Here is a 17,907-nt window from a genome sequence, read left to right on the forward strand (position 1 = left end):
GACGTGGAACATTTGCTCTCCAGATTTTAGAACATTGCAAATCAGTATGGTTAGTTTAAATTGGGGATGAAATCAAACTTGATTGATTCCGATTGGTGGGGAAACCGATTTCGATTCCGAATCTGCCTTCCGATTCCGATTCTGAAAATTGTCAGATGTCCAGTATCGGTTTCGGCCGAAAAATTTGCCCATCACTAGCAGCGAAAAAGTAGAAGACTCATTGTTTGCGTATGCGTGTTTGTTTAGTGGGGTGGGTGGGTGTAATAGCTATTTATTAAAATGTAATTTTCACTTAATTTAATTTCTAATATTACACATTCTTCAAACTGTGTCCCTTTTGTATGCCGTAAGTATCGATCGATACATTTGCTATTAAAATAAGCGCACACATATGTCTACCCATACTGGGGAAAAGGAAAAGAAAACAACGAAGATCAATATGGCTTGGATTTTTTTCTACACCTCATCGCATTAGGAGTATAAACCGCCAGGCACAAAGTTTCTCCTTCCAGAGAGAAAAAAAATGTTTTCGTTTTTTTAAGACAAAGGAAAACTAAAGTAATCCTACAAATGTAGTGAATAGTTTGATAATCGAGCAATAAATAGTTGCTCCTCCCCCTCCCCTCAATTAAGGGTGTATTTAAATGAAGCCCAACAGTCATATCAAAACCCCATTTCTGGGCTGCGTACTGGGGAACTCAGACCGGTTGCTGAATGTCACGGTTTGCGCTATCGCCCCTAGAGGTATGCAATGTATGCTTTAAATCACCCGGCCACATGATGCGGTTATTAGATTTTCTCACAAGCGAGCACTGTATGTTCCTCAGAAAAACAAATGTAAAAATGAATTGTTTGAATAATAAAAACATCAACAACAAAGTTTTCGCTGCTACCAATATTGTTGTCAAATGATTTAAAAGCTATTTGAACAACGGTCGTTCCATGTGATTGCATACTGTTAGGCGAAAGAAAAAATACCCCCAAGTCGGATGTTCTCAATCGATGGGTAAACCAGTGTTTCTGTGGTAACTGATAGTTTGCTTAGATTGCGTGTAATATAACAATCGCTTATTATAGTTTTACACACTTCTTGTCTCAAAACACTGGAATTGATTTCACGACACGAATCGTTAGCAGTTGCTGTAGCCAGTTCGATTTGACAGTTCGTGTGCTGATTTTCGTAACACGTATCACCATAAAACTTGTGCTCGTCTGTATAACCCGAACGAGTGACGAACTTGACCGAGGTTGCAAAGCTTTCCCCCGTCGATTTCGATTGCCCCATAGCATGGAATAAGATTACCCCACACGTACGCAAACTAAATCCCCCCTACAATCCCTCCTCCCAGCACATCCAAGGGAGTGTGGTCCAACAGAGCTCTTTTGGGAGGACAGAGTGTAGGGCAACAATTTTGGTAAACAAACGGGTGGGCTGGTGGTGATCAACCAAAGGAAGTGGGAATATATATTTATTTTGCTAATATATATTTTCCATAAAGGCTTCTTGAAAGAGTTCGTATGACATATGATGCTTCAAACGCTCATTTGAGTTTTTTTTTTCTGCAGTAGAAGTCCGCATGGTATTGGATCGTCTGGTGCTCAGGCACATGACGTGATCAACCGATCACGCATCATTGTGCAGTAGTGAGATCATCGTACAGCTCGTCGAGCTCGTTATTGTAGCCGGTTCGCCATTGTCCATTACAGAGTCATGGACCAAACATCTTTCTCAGCCTCTTCTTCTCGAATTCCATTCGGGGCAAAGTCCATATCTGTGAGATGTATGTGAGTTTTGGGGCTATAGAGGTTCAATGCAGTCTGAGATTCGTTGTAGACAACCGATGGTTTTGAGCGGAGAAAATACCTCAGACAGCCATCACCCGTGCCCAATATATCAAAATCTATGTTCTTGACGGAGCTGGAATTTTGGGCGACTCCAATGTTGCGATCGCCAAACTGTACATCAGGTTTTCGCCAGCCGGGAAAGCAAAATGCTCAGAAAACGGACACCGTCACCACATCAATTAGCGTTAATAATCGTATTTATTGCTTCTTATGCACGTAGTAAAAACAAAAACAAGATCCATCTATTCACACCTATCCCGCGTAGGTTTGCTTGTGTGTGTGTGTGTTTGGTTTCTTTCTTTTTTTTATCCTGGTTTGGCCCCCTGATATCTGTCCAATTATTTCCACTAGTGCACCCACATGCTTGGAATGAAACAGCCAGTAAATATATAAGATCGTGCACGTAGGCGGTGCAGTTGCTTTGGAAATTGATGAGTCTTTTGCCTTTTTTTTCTAACTTCACTTGCTTTTTGTACTGGTACTAGCACCGATTAGCTAATTTTTTTTCCATAGCCTACCCTTGCCTGCACTGCCGCTAGCATCGTTTCCGAGTATCTGATTTTTTGCTCTGATCTCCGATTCGAGCATAACACTTCCCAAACACTTCCGAAAGGACTAAAGTAAGGATGGTAAAAGCGGTACGTCATTTGCAATGACGAAAAGGAGGGAGTTGTTTGCAGAAGGTAGGTTGGTTTGAGGGTACTGATTGGTAAATAAAAAACGATTGAGCATGGTTGTGGCAAATGTTGGCGAGAGTAAGCAGGAACATAGATATATCGAGACAGAGCCTGCTCTGTCCCGGATGTTATGTTCCGTGCGTTCTGGGAGTGTAGGAAGTCCACTACTACCATCCACAGTGCATCCGTGTTAGTTGGTAAAGCGGAGCGCGAGAAATTCTTCCTTCCGTCGACGGTATTCGAGGAACCGCGCAGCTCCGAATCTGAAATTGTAAGACGGTGAAGGGTTTTAGTGCATCGTACAGGCATCGTCCTTAACCGCACTAGCACTTACTGCACGAAATCGAAATCGATGGTTGAGTGTTCCGCCTGTATGAGGGCCCATATCGCCCACAGGAAGTGTGAGGCCAGCGCGTACTGGTTTGCCTGCACGTACAGCCGCTGGACGGCGGCGTCCGTTACCGGCACCGATTCGCCCTGATACTCCTCCAGGTACACCCGTACCCACCGTAGCTGAAAGTCAGGCGTTGGGTAGCGTCCGTAGTCAATTTCATCGATGCCGGCAAACTCAGTGAAGTGGTTGCCAATGTCGAACGCTTGATGGTTCGGACCGGCGTACTCGTAGTCGATGAAGGTGACGCGTGATCGTGCCTCGTCGTAGATCACGTTCCCGAGCAGTAGATCGTTATGGCAGAAGACAACCGGGCTGCTCGTTTCGAGTAACCTCGCGTACAGCGCATCAAACTCGTCCCGCAGCTCGGCAACGCTGGGAAACACTTTCCACACGCTGCCAAAAATCAGGATGTTACATTAGGAGCGTTAAGTTCACAGGTACTATGGGAGTAGCTCCCCTTACCGTTCGTCTTTGAGTGGGTCACTGAAGCGGTTAGGAACGAGCCGCAGAAATTGGTCTAGCTTTGCCGGGAGCGCAGGTTCGCTGTTGGCGGACGGGTCATCCACCTGTACTTTGTGCATTTGGGCCATCCGGCGGGCAACCAGCGGCCATACGCCGTCATCCTGACAGGTGTCGGGTGTTAGCGTCACACCCGGCACGTATTCGTACGCGAGACCGTTGGCAAAGGTGGCGTATAGGGCAGGTGCGTAACCGTAACGATGCAATAGCTTGATGTTTTCCGTCTCCTTACGTCGGTCGATCAGTAGGTCCGTCTTGTTACCGTACACCCGGATCAGCACAACATCGTCCGGCTCGTGCGTACGGTCGCTATCATCGGTTCCAGCTGGTTGCTTAAAACATCCGACCAGCTTGTTCGTGATACCATCGGTGAAGAGCTACAATTGAAAAAGGAAGTCATTATTAGTCTGACGGAGAATCTGAATTATATAAACACCGAATCAACCATTTTTTGATTGGATGTACAATTGAATTTCCCACCCCCACGGCAGGCGTACAGGGTGCAGAGATACGCTAGTCGTATAGCGCTTATCAGTATCATTTTCTACTTGAGCATATTAAGGTTCATTATCACCCTTATTGGCCATTATCGGATGGGTCGGAGCTGTCTGTGTGATGGATGGCGATGTGCCTGAGGTGTCATCTGGAACCAGAAACCCCTCTATTCCTGGTCAGCACCTGCACCCTGAGCTCGTTTAGCGTATACAAATATATTCAGACGATAAGGGATCATCATCAGTTGGTGCGAGGGACTTTGGCCCCTACCAACCGCAAGGTAGACACGTACAGGTATTGCAGAACGATAAGCTAATACTAGTTTAATGACTCGTTAGCCTTAGGTAGGCATTAGATGAGGTAATAAAAAATGAGACTCTTAACGATGGTGTGCCTGTACTTAATGGCATACCACACAATTACGAATGGAATGCATTGAAGCGTAACGGGCACACTAACAATGTGTCAGAGAACAAGCACAGAGTATGCACTATGCGTTCGCAGATCGTATGAAGATCTTCTACAACCTCGAAAGGTCACGGCCTGCCATTTCTGGCTTTCCGTGACTTGATTTTACCCGTAGCAGGGTAGTCAGCTCAGGGGAGGCGGTCCGGATGGGATATGAACCCCGGTCCTGACGTGTAAAAAGACCGGCGCCGCTGTCGCTTCCGATACCTTCCCGAAATTGTGTGCGTGTGGTAAGAGATCAGCACCGTGGTCTGGGTTTTATTGATTGCTTGCCAGACTCATTTACACATTATCGGGATGTATGGAAGAACTGCAAGTTAGCAGTGATGCTCTGAGGAGATAAATTTGGAGGGGGGGTTCGTAGTGGAATAGAGCAGAGGTCTAATCTACTATCAAGTGAGTAAAGATCAGTGGAAGAAGCTTTTGGGAAGGCTGTCGAGCCTTAGAAACTGACCTTAAATCGCACGTTGTCGCTACACCAGTCCGGCCTGATAACCTTCAGTATCTCGGTGGCTCCTTCGACCACTGCCTGCTCCCGGACGACCAGTGACAGCTGTTGGACGTCGGTACGGCCACCGTTGTTGGTGCAGTCATCCGTTGCCTGTAACATCGTTAGTACGTTGAAGATCCGGTATCTCTTTCACACACACGCACACACACGCACTCTTTCTCTCTTTCTCGCTTGTTGGGTTTGGGGCAGTTTTTGCGTAAGCGGTTCTCCAGTACGGTCACTGTATGTTGCCTCTCTCGCTCACTCGCTCTCCGTATGAGTCGTGCCTTACAAAAACACTGCTGCGCCTGCTCAGTTATGCGGTTCCTTCTACATTCGATGCACCAGTCAGTCAGACTCTCGTCGGTTTCCTGCGTTAGTTTTGGCACACATCCAGGACCGGGACTTCCCCAAACGAACCGTGTTCTGACGCGAGAATCCAAGATACCGGAGGACCGGTGAACGCCGGTGTGGTTGCTTGTGGCTGCTAGCAGTTGATAGTTGCAGTATATCCCTTTTCTCGTCCTTCGAGCACGAGTATAAACAGACACAACAACAAAACAACACGCCTTGACAGATGCAACCCAAAACAGGCGAGATTGCAAGAGAGAGTGAGAGAGAGATCAGCTGGATGGAGATATTTATGTAAATCGATGATTTTCCTCAATAAGCGCCGATTGCTTTGTTATTGCTTGCACAGTTTCAACACAACACGAGATTTGTTTTTTTTTTTTGCATACCAGCAGAGCAGGCCTTGTTACGTGGGGGATTGCGCTCGCGCGTATATATGCAGCAATCACAGTGTAGGGCAGCACGTAGACTAAGCACGGCACATCCGACGACCGCAAACCAACATGCCAGTCGCACTCGAAGGCCTGTCCACCCCACCCATCTGTCCAAGCCCGCCCGCCCTACCCTTACCGATGATAGCCTTCCTTTTAGCACGCACACACACACGCGCGCACATGTTGTGCAGTGCGTGCGTGTGCGACGTTGATATGGGGCTCCGTAGCTGCTGTGGCAAAGTCCCTGGCCTGGCTATCACACATGAACCGGCTAGTTCGCATCGAACATATTTGATCACGGTTTTGGGAAGGGCTGTATTTAGAGATACAGAGAGAAAGAGAGAGAGAGAGAGTCGTTTGAGAGTCCGCAACATCGTGCGCGCCTGGAGATGCGAATTGACAATTCTCTCGTGCGTGCTTTATCTCCCTTTCTCTCTAGTGGTCGTTGGGTTGGGTAGCGTGCATTCGTCAGTGCGAGCGATGATTTGCGATGAGACCCCACAGTATAAATTCGTCATTGAGATGAGTATACAACTTCACCTTACTAGGTGTTACGTGCTGAAAATTATAACGCAAGCTTTCCTGTGAAATATGTAACCTAAATACGTCTAGCAAATCTACATGGGGGGTTATTAGTAAATTGTGGTTATCCCTTCGTTGGAGAACGCAGCAATCTAATCTGCCTTACCCGTTTACAGCGCTCTCCTTTTCACGTCTGACGAATTAGATAGAGAGAGTGAGAGAGCGAGAGAGAGATACCGGAATCGTGATTGCGGTGCGAGATTGATAATGTGGGGCTGCTGTAATGCACACACCATTAGGCGGCTAGTACACGAGAGCAAGCGTTCTGAGTTGCTATTATTTTAAAAGGCTTTTTGGCTAAAGTCTGGATAGATGCCCACACCCCCCCCCCCCACTCACGGCACTCACTTTTCGCTACTGAGTTTCCTTAAATTTAGGTAAAAGTTAAGCTAAAATGTAAGAAACCGTTTTAATAATTATTTATAAAAATTAAAAATAATGAATAAATAATAAATAAATAAATACTTACACTAAAAAGTCTGAAAAAGATACCCTTTTGGGAAACTCAGTTGCAAGAACGAGTGCCCGTGGATGGGGCGGATCTTACTTCTGACTTTTTCCCTGCATAGTTGGATAGTCAGTCCTCACACTATATGGGAACGGGATGAGATTTGAGCCCCGGTCCTCCCGGTTTGAAAAACGGCGTTGCTATCGCATCTACTACCCCCCGCCCTAGCTAGAAGGAATGATGAGTACTTAGATTACATTTCCAAAAGAAAAAGAGCCGAAACCCACAGTTTATACGCTTATTAAGCGTATTGGCCATGATGGCATGCGGATGCTGAACATAGTAGGCCTATTTGTGTGTTGGCAAGCAGCAGTAAATCAGATGTCCCGAAGAAAAAATATATCTATTACAGGCCTATTACAGAAGAGTAATTTTGGTTGGAATAATTTCGAAATTTCGCAGTCAAAAATTGTTTTCTCCCGGCGTTTGTTTTAATCAGAAAATTCCATGCTTCACGTGTGATCATGTGAAGAGAATAATGCTACTTCTTCATAGTGACAGGAAGCAAAACGGTCCGGCCGAATTTTTCTTCCACATCGCTTTGACAGTGAAATTCCGGAATTATTCCAACCAAAAATTACTACGTGCGATAGGCCTTTTAATTTCAGCCTTCCCGGATTAAAAATCAAATCATCATAGTATATGGTTTTGAGACTAGGCCGGCTTTCGCAAATTTGTAGTCGTCAGAATTTAAAAAGCTGCGGCCAAATTTTGAGACAATCACAAGGTAACAATATTACAGCTAGTTCGTTTTTATAACCTTATAGTAACGTGTATAATAACTGAGCTTTCTCTTTTTCTTCCTCTTGCAATAGCGACACACCAGGTCAGGCTGACGATATCATGGCTGCCATGCTGGTCAGATAGTCAGAATTGATACTGGTACTGTCGTGCGAAGACTGGCCAAGATGCCTTGATCGAACACTGGACACCTCTCTGGCGACCGCCAAAATAGCTGGAGCTAAACATGCTAGACAAAAAAAAAACAAGATGATAAATGACGCACATATGAAGAACGTTCTAGAGTACTCTCAACTCCAACTCCATCTGTTCAAACACCTCAACCTAAACGTACTGTGTCGTCCAACTTGAATAACTCTTCACACTGCAACCCCCCTAATACAGATGACGTTGCGTAACAGCCTAGCAGGACTTTTAGTAAGACAATGAGCAGAGGCTGTCTGACAGGTGAGACCCGTGCCTACGTTATCAACGTGTCCATTGTACGCACGGAACACAGCTCATGCCATTGATCGCGCGTTACACAAAAATTTCAAGATCTCATGCTCATGGTTTTGACAGGCAGAGCATAATACGGCTGATAAGTGGGGGACCCCGTGGTCTGATAGTGACCATTAAACGGTAATTTGCTCTATCCGCTCGGGTCAAAACCTGGTTGATAGGGGATGGGAGGGAATCGGAATATATACTGTATTGTGCTGTTGTTGTCAGGAGCGGTAATCGTTCGATCTTGATAAACGCGCCTGCTAGAGACAGTGCCGGAGGGATTTAACGTGATTGAGCGTACGTCAAGATCATTTCAATTAGGTAAATGATAGTGGTGGATGCTGCTCCAGTTTACGAGCTCACTTATCTAATAGTGGTTCTCGAGGAAGAGGTTCTCAGGGTTCACCAGCACTATCCTAGCTGGAAAATTTGCTTTGGAGTCCAATGTTTTCCATTTGTAACGAACCACTATTGTTTCGCTCGATTAAATCTAACGTTCCATCTCCAGCGGATCAAATTTAAACAGCTAGCGCCATCTATCGGCAAAGCCAGTATCAAAACCCTTTGCCACAGAACCCTACAAATGTTCGGATTTTCAAAAAAGAATGTATTTCAAACAAAATTAAACAACATCAGCTAGCGGTATACAACACATGATCAATTTATTTATCATTTTCTGTTTGCTTTTTAAAACACTATACCGTACAGTGATTCATAACACTTGCGATGTAAAACACTAGACGCTAATCCTATGGAATATTCTTATGCTTGCGGTATAGCGGCGGCTGCTCGATCCAGCCCGACCCGCACATAACGACCTACAGAACGTGGGGGGGCATGTGCGGTCATGGCTGGACCTGACTGGCCTGGCCTGGCTGGACCATGGTTCACAACACTGTTTCCATCGTCACCGGTTACGATGAGCACGTGGCACACTGTTCGCGCTCCATGCTGCCAACCGTCAAACCGGCAAGCTATTGGTTCTTGCTCGCTATATGTACAAAAGAACCAACTATTCGGGAAATGCACTTTTCTTCTTCCTTTGTACGACAAATTTCTTTTCTAAGCAAGAAAAATAAAATCTGTTTATTACTACGGCTAATGGGGGAGGTGCGTAGATGGACACCACTAAGACGAGACGAGAAAAACAAAATCCTAAAATTAAAAAAAAAATACCTAAGAAAGGCCCTATCACAAGAGAAAACCATATATTCCGGCCAGCGTACGGGTGAGTCTTCCGGGTACACGATCGTACAAATCGCTCGCCTTACTTTCAACGCAGGTTCGCGAGACAGATAAAGAACGTCTAATACGTCACATGAGAAACGTTGTGGTGCTATTGCTTGTGTGAAGGTGTTTTGTACGCAGAGGCCGTTTTTACTGTGCCACAGCTCCCAAAACAAGCGCCAACGTATCAACGGGTTCTTGCTAGGGTTTCGCGAATGCTGATGCTTTGGGCTGTACGAGGAAAGTTTATGCAAGGCACGTACTGTATACATATAAATACAACAACAAAAAATAAAGGAAATAGAGAACCCTACCTTACAGCACTAGTAAATGCACTTTTCCAGCCAATAAACAAAAACCGAATGTATCTATCTATCGCCTTTCACTGCTTTTGTCGGCTGCTTTCCGTTGGCATCGGGATGATCTCACTCGTCGCGGTACACTAGCGCCACACTTTTGGGGCGACCAATGATGGATTGGAAAAGAAGAATCCTGGACAGTGAACCAACAAAATACAAAACATCCTGATGCCTTCACGGATGCGCTCGGGAGAGGTTGGCAGTACACTTGCATGGTGTACGCCCGGTGGCGCTTACTGCTTACGTCCTAACCATCTAACCTAGAGACTACATCTAAGGCATTTACGGTACGATATCGCGGACAGTATACCCTAGCCATATCGTACCTACCTTAGCAAAGGAATGAGCTCTCTTTCTCTCTTTTTAACACGTCGCTATCACAAGTAATTTTGCAGCACTTTGAAACTAACAACCGTATACAGAGCCCAACGCTCTACGGGTGGCAGGTTTGACCTGGATTTTGGAAGGAGGTAGGATGAGCTGACAGGGGAAGCACACAGTGTATGTGTGTGGGGTATACGCATGAGAGAGGCTCCACGAATAAATTCTACAACCCAACGGGATAGTTTAGGTAACGTAGCTTTGCAGCACATGGAATGGTGGTCGTTCTGGGAGTTTGGAGGTGAAGGTAACAGGGATAGCGGAAGGTGAAGAAGGAATGGGCAAACACCTGCGACTGCTGTTGGGTATAAATACAAGCTATGGCGCGGACGTACAACCAACCATAGGACGACACCTTAGTCTATGACATAGGCCCACGGATGTTCCAGCTTGCCGTACTGGATGTCGGTGAGGGTGTTGTACAACCGTCGGTACAGCGGATTGTCGTGGCTTTCCGTGGGCACGTAGATGTCTTCGCCCATGTACGAGATTTGCTCGATCGGGCTGATGACGGCCGCCGTACCAGCGCCAAACAGTTCCAGTAACTAAGGAATGGCAGAAGTGGAAGAAAACGAAGCGAAGGGTAAGTTATCAGGCATCGACGGGGGTGGGGGTTCGTTTATTCGGCCACTTACCCGTCCCTCTTTAGAGAGCTTCTTAATTTCCGGCATGGTGAACTTTTGCTCGCGGACGGAAAACTCGCCCCACTGATGACACAGGCGGATGATGGAGTCGCGCGTAATGCCGGGCAGGATGAGACCGTTCAGTGGTGGCGTTAGTAGTTCACGCTCTGTTTTGGGTAGTTAGAGATACGGAAGATGTTAGTGAGGGATATCTGAACCGAATTTGTATCTCCGGCCATCTAAAACGTACCTCCGTTCTCCTTCATGTACAGCATGAAGATGTTCATGACGCCTACTTCCGTTAGCTGGTGATCGTCACCGTACAGCCACAGTACCTGGTGGCAACCGTTTCGCAACGCTTCCTGCTGTACGTGGATCGTAGGTCCGTAGTTGGAGCCCACCTTACGGTCACCGACACCTCCGGGCCAGGCACGCGTGTACTTGGGCTCTGCGTACAGCTTCAGTCCCTTGGCACCGGGCTTAAAGTAAGGTCCGACAGGGGATAGGATGGTGTAGAGCAGGGCAGAATCGGACGAGGCAACGCCTAGCGTAGGCTGTAGAAGAGGAAAAAAAATCAAAATTTCACATTAAGCTTTAGATAGAAAGTTCTAGATGGGGATTACACACATGTGTGGATACACACCTCAATACCGATCAGGGTCGGGCGGATGTAGAGACTGGCAGATTCGGTGTGCGGTACCCATTCGGAATCGATCAGGACCAACCGGGCCATCGCTTTGATTAGCTCCTCACCCTCGAACGTGGGCAGTCCGGACCGGTAGGCGGTAACGTTCATGCGTGCCATGTTCATTTCCGGTCGGAATAGACGAATCTTGCCGTCGTAGCCACGGTACGCCTTCATACCTTCGAAAAGCTGTTGAAAAAAACGTTAAACATTAAGCTTGATGTTTTAGCCAGTGTTACAGGATAACGTACCTCAATTGCGTAGTGGAACACCTTGGCTGCCGGGTGCAGGTTGAGGTTTTCCATGGGCGTAATTTCTGGCTTTTGCCAACCGCCCAGTCTACGGTGGTACGGCACCTTCAGCATGTGATCGGTGAAGTACTTCCCGAACGCTAGATCGTCAACGTCCGGCTTGGGGTTTAGCTGGTGGGGCGCTGCCAGACGCACGCTGAGATCGGAATACTGTGCAGGGTGAAAAACAAAAACAAAAATGGCGAAGTGTAAGTAACGGATTGAGAATTCAAAAGGGAAATTCGATGGTCGCTATCCATCGATCAGTCGTCGTCACCAGTTCCGGCACACAAAAATCGCGCACGCTTAGGGTCAAGTTCAGGGTGCGCACACACCTAGCTTGCCACTGATTTGCATGCGCCGTTGTCGTCGGTGCGACTGAAGCGCTGTGTGACGGAATTTCATTAACCCCTTTCGGGGTTGGCCTCTCCAGCCAGCAAACCACGGGGACACCCCGTGGGGATTACCCCATTTGCTGCGACGCAATCAGATCCTGGTGCGCGCATTGGCAGTACCACCGGTGCCCAGCTGATGCAAGACCCACCGTACAGCGCATCATGCGCCCGTCGCATTCCCGTACCTTGAACTGTTCTCCAACGTCGGCCGCATGCTCGAGCGTCATCGGGAACGGTGCCGCTAGCGGTGGCACCTCGGCAATCTTCGGGAAGTTGTCGTCCTCCTCCACACGCAGCTGGGCCTGCTGCTGCGTAGCGCCGTGCCCGCTGCACGCACGCACCGGGCCACCCTGTACGAGCAGCTGCTGGATCAGCTTGTGCTGGTTCTGGAACACGTACCGGACCAGGTTCTGGAAAAGAAAGCAAAACATAAACGTCCGATTAGAAGAAGTGTAAAAGCACCTTCCGCCTGCCATGCTGCAACCCGCATTACACTGGAACAATATTTGCGTCAATTGGATCTCGTCGTTTTTTGAGATTAAGCAGGGGATAGAAATAAATGAGCAGCGAGCAACAAAAAAAAAGGCAACAAACGAAATAAAAAGCGGCAACTCACGTTTGCCCTCGTTAACGTGCTACGTTATCTGTTTTCGGTGGCAAAGGCGTGTTTGCTGACGCGCCAACAGTTTAACTGCAGGATCGCCGCAATGTGCCTTCCTTTCGGAGCGGCGCTTATCATCATCACCTGATTGGATGGTTTTCCCGTGAGTTTTTGTTTTTTTGGTTGGTTGGTGATTTCTGTTCCTGTTCTGTACATTTTGCGGATAATGAGAAAGTACCCTAGTACACGGCTGGTACGATAATGGCTTATGACCCCATCGTGTATGATCCGTTTAAGCTATTTTTCCTATTTAAAATCCGCTATCAGGCTTCGGAATCAATCAGGTCCTATGAGGGTGTCAATCGGAACGAAATAGCTGTACGTCAGCAACGTTCATTTGTTCAAACCATCGGCGCATCATGGTCCAAGATTCCTACTCCTTTGTATCGGGTAGTGCAAAACTCGGATGGATGGATGGAGTTTTCTCCATTTTTTTTTCGCAACAAGCACAGGCACACGGCACTGTTGATAGAGTGGGTAGCGAAAACAAGCAACAGCAAAATCGGCACCAATCCCTCTCGCGGGCACATATCAGGCGGCAGATAAGGGCAGCACAACACCGCTACACCCCGTACGCTTATCAATCATTATTATTTTGCCACGGATGCACGAAACGCTGTTTACCTTGCCGATGCGCTATAATCATTTGTTGTACATACATTCCGATCGTTAAACAGAAATCCTAGCCCGATGTACGGGTGTTTTAATATTTTTCGCTGTCTTCTGTTGTTTTTGCTACTTCGCTGGCTTCGCTACCGAGCGTTGTGTCCGTTCGGTAATACTCCGGGGCCGTAGGGACGGTGGAATACTTGTCAACCGTCGGCGGACGCAACGGAGGATTCGCCAACACGAGTTTCAAACTTGGTTGCCAAGGGAATCGCGTGATAATGGAGCATGATGAAATTGCAATCGGAAATTGATTGAAAGATGCCGACGTCATTCGACGTGGTGTGTACGGACATCATCGCTGGTGATAAGACGCGCGTTTACCCTTCGCGCGGACTCAGGATCTGTCATGTGCTGGCTAGCTATGTGAGCTGTTATTGTCGTTGTCGCCGGACATGACGTGTGCTGTGTGGCGTTCGCGCGTGGATCAAATCCTTTACGATGCCAAGAGGATGTGTAGCTACTTCTTCTTCTTCTTCTGTGGCACTACAACCTCGAAAGGTCTCGGCCTGCCATTTCTGGCTTTCTGTGACTTAATTTTACCCGTAGAAAAGTAGTCAGCCTTTCGTACGGGGAGGCGGTCTGGATGGGATTTGAACCCCGGCCCTGCCGTGTGAAGACCGGCGCCGCTGTCGCCTCGGCCACCGGACCGCCCCAATCTGGTAGGGAGGTAGCTACACCTGCAGTTAATCTGGTAGGGAGGAGCATTCTTCATCGCCACTATCCTGGGACAAGGTCAACGGTTGTGGAATGCAGATAAGCAACAGCAGAGTCCGTAACAAAGAACCTCGCTAGGCCAGACCTCTGCTACACTGAATCGCTGATGTCCTCGTCACCTTGCAGCGGTAGAACTCCGTACAGAGATAGCCTCAATTGCGTTCACCACCGTCCTGCATTCTGATGCGAACGAAGCCAAGTTCTTCCGAGTTTTGATTGATGCGTCTGCTATGCCTATGGAACCAGGACAAGCCTCCGGTGTTGATCTGTTGGTGGGCGCCATTGTGTGGCGTTGATTGTTGACAAGAGGTGCGCTTCCGTTTTAAGGGCTGGCAGGTTCATGCACTCGAATGCGTGTTACCCTGCACTCTAATTAAGGTCGTGCGATGGGATAGGGACGATCATTGGACGGTAGCAGCAGTTATAATAGTATAGCAAGCCGACCTGACATGACAACCTGACTAGCCGGGCAAGTGGATGGGCGAGCGAACGATCGCGAATTAAATTACCTTTCCACAGGTCCTATACAGAAACTCCCCACCACTCGTCGGACGTTTGGACCGGACCGCGGGCTGACAAAAGTGAAGTGTGCACCCAGCATTGTGGGAGGTGACCATGGTGTGTTTGTGCCAGCGGTAGTTGGCAAAAACGCAAAACAACCCTACCGGTTCGGTCGCGGTGGTGGACGTCTGTCTGGAGGTCAAACCATTGGCGGGAACTGGACCAAGAACCCGGACTCAGCAATTAAAAATGCGAAGGTCTTAGCCGGTCCCCAGCGGTTTAAGATAGATAGCAGAACACCGCTTACCCACCCGGCTTCCAAAACCACTGCGCTAAACTTGTCTCCAGACTGTACAAAATAGATCAATTTTCCAATTTTGCCGTCGACGCCCTTGGCGCACGTTTGGACCAACAAGTACGGCTGAACGGGCTGTGTGTCCATTATGCAAAAAAAACACACCGCAGGCCCTTTAACTGCATACGCGGCAGATAACATCACCACCCCCCGTTGACACTGTTCTGTGAGTGAGTGTCTCCATTAGGACTCGTTCTAACTAATTCGCACCGAGGCGGCCTTCGCGACGTACGATGAACTCTTCCTGGTATGTCACGGTGACGTCGCGGATTCTAGCTTAGCGTAAGATCGCCATGGGTAGCACGAGTGCACCGTCCTTCTACCTGGTTCGAAGGACTACCGGCTTGTTTTCCGTATCCGGCATGGAATACGGCTTTCCAGGCCAGCAGAACTATCCTCTTTGCCTGCTGACAGTACCTCTGTACCACGACGGTACCTCACCAGTCCCGACACGGAAGCGCTCCAGCTTTATCACACGCACGCAAAGGTGAAACCTGTTCGCTGTGGTCGAGCCTCCGCCGCGGCTGTCGTGATAGCGAAACCAACAAATGGAGGGGGAAGCAGCTATTGTGACGTTTTCGCCACACAACCTAACTTCGTACTGCGGCTTTTTTTGGGGCAGGGCGCAATAGGTCTCCAGAATCTTCGACATGTGTCCGCTGGTACGGCTCTGCTGATCGTGATCGTTCTCGAATGTCCACGCAGTGTTGGTGGCGGGATTCGGTCGCGCACCACTAGCAAACCAAAACCAGACGTGTACAAACATACGGATGGTGCAAACCGTTTGGCGCAAAACGTGGCGATGACTAGGCGCGTTTATCTCGCGCTTGTAGTTGGGAACGATTTTTTTTTTGGTATTGACTTAATAGACCAAATACATCGCAGGCATATTTATCTCTCCTTCTATCACATTTTAAGATATGTGAATGGGGTCCAATAACTCTTCTTCTACTTTCGTGGCCTTACGACCTCTTCATGTCATGCCTGCTATTTCTGGTTTACTAGACTTATTGATACCTCGGTAGTTGGATAGTCAGTCCTCACTATGGGGGAACGTCCCAGAGGAGATTTCAACCCCGGTCCAGCCATGTGAAGACCTGCCCAAGCTCCAATAACCAACCAAGTCCAATAACTCAAAGTCTCTAGAATACCAACACAACCCGCACACACTAATAGTTACATTGGAACAATCTTCCTAAGTACAGGATCTGTTGAAAAACGAATAATCACGGAAACAATGGTGCTTACCTTGCTCCGCAGGACCATCTTGATACTGTGTTGTTGTTGTTGATGTACGGGAGGATGCTGTTGAGGATGAAGCGTGCTTCTAGCCGCTGGAATCCTTGTTTACGATACGGTTGGTTTCCTTGAACCTAAACAAAAGCTGGAACGGGTTGAGATGATGATGAGATGAGAGGTTCGAACACCACACACACACACAGATATCAAAGACACTGAAACACAAACACACAAAGGACACAGCACACAAACTTTCCACTAAAACCGTATCACACAAAGTACCGATTACTTCTGGACGTACTGGAAGCTACACACTACTGTCACCGAAGTTCTACTCTCTACTGCTGAATGTCCTACTATCTGGAAGGTCTGGCAGCGGGTACACAGGGCAGGGGGACCTCACTTTCCCTTTCATACACAACGGCATCAACAAGCTACCGCATCGATATTACTAACGTAAGAAAAGCTACTCTGCTTGACAGTAACTACTATACATTGAACGAGGCATACTGCTAGGCGATATCTGTAAGCCTCAAATGTCGAGCGATCGAGTACACTAAAGGATAACGTCGTGGAAGTTGATTTAGTGTTGTTGCTGGCGCGCCACGGCATGCAATCGGTACGGCGTGTGTGTTTTGGTTCTGACATATAGCGAGTGGTCCTTTGCAGGATCATCCGTACCTTCTTTTTTGGTGTAATGCTCTCTCGCCCTCTCTCTCGCTTGTGATAGAAGCTAGGATACACTAGGAAGATGCTAGCAGATTGTTGACACTGTATCTGCTTGCCTTGAATGCTTCTGTTCGAACTACCAACACACCAAATAGGGCACAAGTATTTGCTTGTTGGTGAGTTTCCGTTTCCGTTCAGTAAGGGACTCGCTGATGGTGCGCGTTTGGCTCGTTATTTGTGTGTGCGTTCCCAAGTAGAGCGGGTGAGCTGTTGTGTTGTGCACGCCTGAAGAAGCTATTCGACACTGACGGGCCTTCGCGTTCGTCGCGGGAATAAAAAGTGTCCGGCTTCTCGGGCTCCTCGGGTGATCTCCTTTAGCGCGTTCCTCCTCCGTTCTCGCGACCGTCCCCCCCCTCCCCCCCTCCCCTTCTGTTCGCATCGATGTTGCACGTTACTGGCAACAGGCGCGTAATCAACGTTTGCCACCACCATCACTACTACCACTACGCGGGGCAGGCGGCAAGTGGCTCGTACCGCGATGCCGGCAGTGTTTCTGCACGATCGAACGATCGACCAGGGGGAAGTGATAGTCGGGGTGAGGACGCCACGCCAAGAAACAGCAGCAGGAACGTGAACGGTGTGTTATGCTGGAAGGAAGGGTGTGTGATTCGCTTTCGGCGTGTTTTTTTTTTTTTTTTTTCGCCATCCCCGATAAAGGGACTTTAAAAGCGGACCAGAACAAGAAAGCGATAGCCCCACATTTACCGTTTTTGGGCGGGTGTGTGCGCGATAGCAAACAGTGGCTGGTGTATGTGAATGTGCACAAAATTCTGCTAAAGTTTGCAACTTTTGGCGGCCGTCCATTGCTTTGTCCGTGTATTTGGAGCGAGTGCGTAAACGGGATAGGTGAACCACCTATTTCTGGTTTAAGTCACTTCGCACCCGAGCATGGGCCGAACCGCTTTGCGAAGTTCGGCGCCGAGGGCCGAACGCCGTGGCTAAGTGCGTAGTAACGGAGCGTGGTGTGCGTGTCGCTGCTGGTGCGGGAAGATTATTTTCGGCAAACCGATTTATGCAAAAACAACCTCCGGTTTTGGAGTGTGCGATCAAACGCACACACGGATACCGGGCGGGATTGCTGATAACACG

At 48.1% G+C, this 17,907-nt stretch overlaps 2 protein-coding genes and 2 long non-coding RNA genes across 7 annotated transcripts; 1 reads left to right on the forward strand and 3 right to left on the reverse strand.

Annotated features, from left to right (window-relative positions):
* Positions 1 to 2,096: 2,096 nt before the first annotated feature.
* Positions 2,097 to 5,969, reverse strand: LOC118516550 (ethanolamine kinase). Of its 4 annotated transcripts, none has more exons than XM_036062518.1 (5): positions 5,629 to 5,969; positions 4,853 to 5,457; positions 3,379 to 3,812; positions 2,857 to 3,309; positions 2,097 to 2,785 (listed from the first exon to the last, which is right to left on the reverse strand). In XM_036062518.1, the coding sequence occupies exons 2-5, from the start codon at positions 5,006 to 5,008 to the stop codon at positions 2,713 to 2,715; spliced, it is 1,116 nt and encodes a 371-aa protein (XP_035918411.1). In that variant the 5' UTR covers positions 5,009 to 5,457; positions 5,629 to 5,969; the 3' UTR covers positions 2,097 to 2,712. The 4 variants fall into 4 exon arrangements, with proteins under 4 accessions (XP_035918411.1, XP_035918417.1, XP_035918401.1 ...); XM_036062524.1 differs by having other exon boundaries at positions 5,810 to 5,944; XM_036062508.1 differs by having other exon boundaries at positions 4,853 to 5,515; positions 5,810 to 5,937.
* Positions 5,970 to 6,094: 125 nt separating this feature from the next.
* LOC118516588 lies at positions 6,095 to 9,163 on the forward strand. Its single transcript, XR_004907940.1, has 2 exons — positions 6,095 to 7,490; positions 7,579 to 9,163. It is a non-coding gene; the product is annotated as an uncharacterized LOC118516588 (long non-coding RNA).
* LOC118516593 lies at positions 7,511 to 7,919 on the reverse strand. Its single transcript, XR_004907951.1, has 2 exons — positions 7,839 to 7,919; positions 7,511 to 7,733 (listed from the first exon to the last, which is right to left on the reverse strand). It is a non-coding gene; the product is annotated as an uncharacterized LOC118516593 (long non-coding RNA).
* LOC118516532 (branched-chain-amino-acid aminotransferase, cytosolic) lies at positions 8,628 to 17,215 on the reverse strand. Its single transcript, XM_036062478.1, has 8 exons — positions 16,771 to 17,215; positions 16,099 to 16,234; positions 12,136 to 12,360; positions 11,517 to 11,726; positions 11,224 to 11,454; positions 10,831 to 11,134; positions 10,593 to 10,747; positions 8,628 to 10,502 (listed from the first exon to the last, which is right to left on the reverse strand). Exons 2-8 carry the CDS (start codon positions 16,114 to 16,116, stop codon positions 10,314 to 10,316), a joined length of 1,332 nt encoding a protein of 443 aa, XP_035918371.1. The 5' UTR covers positions 16,117 to 16,234; positions 16,771 to 17,215; the 3' UTR covers positions 8,628 to 10,313.
* Between the last annotated feature and the right edge of the window lie 692 nt (positions 17,216 to 17,907).

The sequence above is a fragment of the Anopheles stephensi genome, chromosome X (genome assembly GCF_013141755.1).
Source record: "Anopheles stephensi strain Indian chromosome X, UCI_ANSTEP_V1.0, whole genome shotgun sequence".
NCBI classification, from domain to species: domain Eukaryota; kingdom Metazoa; phylum Arthropoda; class Insecta; order Diptera; family Culicidae; genus Anopheles; species Anopheles stephensi.